The sequence below is a fragment of the Seriola lalandi genome, unplaced genomic scaffold (assembly GCF_002814215.2).
Source record: "Seriola lalandi dorsalis isolate HSWRI2012SDOR001 ecotype SW California unplaced genomic scaffold, Sedor1 jcf7180002052125, whole genome shotgun sequence".
NCBI classification, from domain to species: Eukaryota; Metazoa; Chordata; class Actinopteri; order Carangiformes; family Carangidae; genus Seriola; species Seriola lalandi.
In genome coordinates, this window is record NW_019522678.1 from 22,558 (window position 1) to 26,750 (window position 4,193).

The following is a 4,193-nucleotide window of genomic DNA, read 5'->3' on the forward strand; positions in this document are numbered from 1 at the left end:
TGCCTGTGTGGCGTGAGCGTGGCGGCTGATGTCGCTGAGCTGTCGATTTCTTTTAATTATAAATTAATTACTGATTCATTATTAACAGAAAATGTCACTAAAATGTCTCCGTCTCCACATGCAGCTGCTACAATGGTTAGAATATATATTTTTATGTCTGTGTCATATTCAGATTCGGACTAGACATAGAAACTGTAGTGGAAGGTGTCAGTTTAATGTGATGTTGCTGGTATGATGTCACTATGACATCAGCAGGGCTTTTCTCTGCTTCTGCTGGGGGACGCGTCACGCTTGAAAAATAGGCGAGATGCAGAATCTGTAGATCACGCGACGCAGCCGTGAGGCAGTGTGTCCGCTCTAACCTGTCAACATGGGCGGCAAAATGAAAATCAACACGTTCACGGCGTCCAGTGAGTTTTCAGCCTTAAAATCGCTGTGTGGGATTAAAGGAAACCTCAGACTGCAGGAGTTTACATCTGGAATCTGAGGCTTTCCTTGAGAAAACATCATCTCGTTATTGCAGCACATCAGAGGAGTGATGTGGGAGGTTTCTCTGTTAACTTCATCATTACAGTAAAACTTAGAAATGACACCAGGAAGCAGCAGCTCCTCGCACTTCGCTGCTCTCCAGAGACAGATATGAAAACTATCCAGAGATCAGAGTGTTACTCTCAGCCTGTCACACTAACAGCTTCCCTCCCTCTCTCTCTGTCTTCAGTACTCCCAGGCAGCGAATACCATGTCGGACATGACCGAGTGTGAGCAGGCCAAAGAGCTTGGCGCCATCAACAGCACCCTGAGGTGAGACCACACACCTCAAACCCTCCGAGCGCTGCAGCTCATTGTTCCCCTGCGCCGGCGACAGCCATTTTGTTTTCAGATTGTTTGTTTGTCCGTCCTGTTCTCGTGGACACGATATCTCAGGAACACCTTCACAGAACTTCTTCCAATTTGGCACCAACATTCGCTTGGACTCAAGGATGAACTGATTAGATTTTGGTGGTCAAAGGTCACAGTGACCTCACAAGGCACTTGTTAGCCATAACCCAAGACTTCACACAAATGGTTCATATTTTCTCTGACTCTGGATGAACAACAACCTGAAACTAATCCGAGTGGCGGAGGGATACGACCACGAGGAGGAAGTGATTCTAGTTTTCAACATGTACAGCAGCTTCAGCAGCCGACAGTGACCAGGTCAAACATTAACCAGCGTCTGAGCAGACCGACGTTCACCCCTCCTCCGTCACAGGAAGTGTGCAGCGTCGTCAGACTCTGATAAAGTCTGATAGAGGAAAATTCAAACCACACACAAGTTTGTGCTGATGAAAACAAAGATTAAACTCCTGATATTAAAAATTCGCAACTCGCTCGGCTGTTCAGTGTCTTCAGACGTTTTGTCTTCAGGCTGCACTGAATGAAATTGCTCACCTGGTTGTGACGTTTGCAAAAGTTCAAATTGTGATTTTGATATAAAATGGTTTATTATTTAGTCCAGCTCATGATCATTGAGTGGCTGTTGGTCTGCGTTCTTGTTTATAACTAATTCTTTACTACTACAAAGCCTGTAAAGTGTCTTACTTCCTGTTTCAGTAACCAGAGCAAAGAGGCGTTCGCTGACTGGGCGAGACACGACGACGCTCAGGACCACTTCTGTGAGCTGGATGGTGAGGACTTACCCTCTTTAATCCAAATCTATCTTAACAAATACTGTTCAGATTCCTCCAGTGGTGATTCATGCTCCCCAGAGGAGGAACCCTCACAGTTATGGAGACTCTCGACCTTTAAATCAAACCGTCACAATCAAGACAAGTTGCCCTACTCTGCACAATAATGTCAAAATCTAAAATCTAGTGATGTTCTGTGACGATGTTTCCAGTCCCCTAAAGTTTGTGTGTGTTTGTGTGTGTTTGTGTGTGTTTGTGTGTGTGTGTGTGTGTGTGTGTGTGTGTGTGTGTGTGTGTGTGTGTGTGTGTGTGTGTGTGTGTGTGTTAGATGAAACCTCTCCAGACGCTGACTACGTGGATCTGCTGCTGAATCCAGAGAGATTCACTGGATATAAGGGACCTTCAGCCTGGAGAGTCTGGAACAGCATCTACGAGGAAAACTGCTTCAAGTGAGACACACACACACACACACACACAGTAAAGATAAATTGATTATTGATTTACTAATACCATTCATGTGTCATTTGATTCCTGCTGAGCTGATCTTGTGTTTGTTTGTGTCGTTGACATTTGTTTTGATTAAACACTAGAAAGTGTGTTGATCTGTGTTATTTATTGATGAACTGACTCTTTCTCTTCAGTGTTCAGACAATCAACAGTTTTTCATGGACCTAAATAAAAGATAAATTCTTTTCTTCACAGAGAAACATGCAGATTTAAAGCTGCTGCTGAAAGTAAACGTGTGTCTTTGTGTCCACAGGCCCAGATCAGTGTACCGACCTCTGAACCCTCTGGCTCCGAGCAGAGGTGAGTCAACAACAAACAGTTTACTGTTTCACTTTGGACTCACAGGTTCAGCTGGAGGTTCAGGTTGAAGCGACTGGAACAAAACCTGAGATCCACTGCAGGACTGAGCTGTTACATGGTTTTAGTTTATAATGCAAAAGATATTCCAAAAAATTAAAGTTTTTATTGTTGTTTTGATCATCACTGTCTGTCTGTACAGACATAGACAGGAACTTCTTCACTTTTAGTACAAACATTCACCAGGACTCAAGGATGAACTGATTAGATTTTAGTGGTCACAGGTCAAAGGTCACGATGACCTCAAAAAAACACAAAAATGGTTCATACTTTCTCTGACTCTGGATAAACAGAGATGTGACCTGAAACTAGTCTGAGTGGCGGAGGGATACGACCAGTGTGTAGCATCTGAAACCCATCTGTACTGGATTAGATGATTTTATATTTTCATTGGGATAAAAACTCACATCAATCATTTTCAGATTTGTGTTTATTTATTATTGTTTGGGTTTTTTGCATCTTTTCATCTGTCTGTTGATTCGTGTGTGTGTGTGTGTGTGTGTGTGTGTGTGTGTGTGTATTAATAGCACAGATCTAACAGAGCTTTGTTGTCTCTCCTCTCTCTCCGTCTGTGCAGGTGACGATGATGGTGAGTAAAAACCGGCTTCACATGGATTTATTTTTAGTTTTAGTTTTTAAAAGAAAAGATAAAGTCTCTGTTCTGACGTCGCTCTCGTTGCAGGTGAAGGTTTCTACAAGTGGCTCGAAGGTAAGTGTTTATCTCCCTGCTTGTTTACGTCTCTCTGTGTTATTCTCTGACGTTTTTTTGTTTTTGTTTTATTTCCTCCGCCCCGGCGACAGTCAGAGCGGCAGCCATTTTGTTTTCCGGTTGTTCGTTTTTCCTCATTCTCGTCGACACGATATCTCAGTAACACCGTGATGAATGACTTCTTCAAATTTGGCTCAAACATTCACTAGGACTCAAGGAGGAAGTGATTAGATTTTGGTGGTCAAAGGTCAGTGTGACCTCACAAAACACTTTTTAGCCGTTACTCAACCAATGGTTCATATTTTCTCTGATTCTGGATAAACAGGAAGTGACCTGGAACTGGTCTGAGTGGAGGAGGAGCTGATTCATCTCAGAAGATGAAGATGAGACTTTGATAAGTGAAGAAACTTTACATCTTTATTCGGATCAAACTGAAGAAAACTGTTGTAACTGTCACAAATTCGTGAACATGAAACTCGTGGCTGTAAAACGTCTGCTGGAAAAATCAGTCACACTTCCTGTCGTCGTCTTCAGCCGCCTCCTCCTGTGAAGCCGGGCTCTTATCTCCTCTCTGCTTCCTCTGTGTGTGAAGTGTTTGATCTTCAGAGTTCAGACAGTTCAAACGCTCCCACAGAGAGCTGTCAATCATCCGCGGTTCAGCGTCATCGACGTGACTTCCGCACAGAGCAAATTCATCCTGGGATATAAATCTGAGAGAAGAGACGATAGTTTGGTTTATTAAATAACATGAAACATTAATTAACACGTCTACAAATCTCAAATACGCCACAGAATAAAGTTCAGCAGTAACTAAATTATCATCAGGATCAGTCCAACAAACAGAAACAATAATTCTCCCACTGGAGGAAAGAAAGAATAAATGTTTGTAGTAATTTGGGTGAAATGAAACTTGAAATAAAGCTCTCTCCCTCTCTGTCTCCCCCCCCTCCCCC

The 4,193-nt window shown here is 43.0% G+C and overlaps 1 protein-coding gene across 1 annotated transcript in view; it reads left to right on the plus strand.

Moving 5' to 3' along the window:
- ero1b (endoplasmic reticulum oxidoreductase 1 beta) overlaps nucleotides 1-4,193 on the plus strand; it is a 17,532-nt gene that overhangs the window by 9,077 nt on the left and 4,262 nt on the right. Inside the window, exons 5-10 of the mRNA XM_087172214.1 lie at nucleotides 719-801; nucleotides 1,594-1,667; nucleotides 1,996-2,116; nucleotides 2,428-2,474; nucleotides 3,109-3,120; nucleotides 3,214-3,240. Coding sequence (XP_087028340.1) covers nucleotides 719-801; nucleotides 1,594-1,667; nucleotides 1,996-2,116; nucleotides 2,428-2,474; nucleotides 3,109-3,120; nucleotides 3,214-3,240 — 364 coding nt within the window. The remainder of the gene's footprint in view (nucleotides 1-718; nucleotides 802-1,593; nucleotides 1,668-1,995; nucleotides 2,117-2,427; nucleotides 2,475-3,108; nucleotides 3,121-3,213; nucleotides 3,241-4,193) is intronic.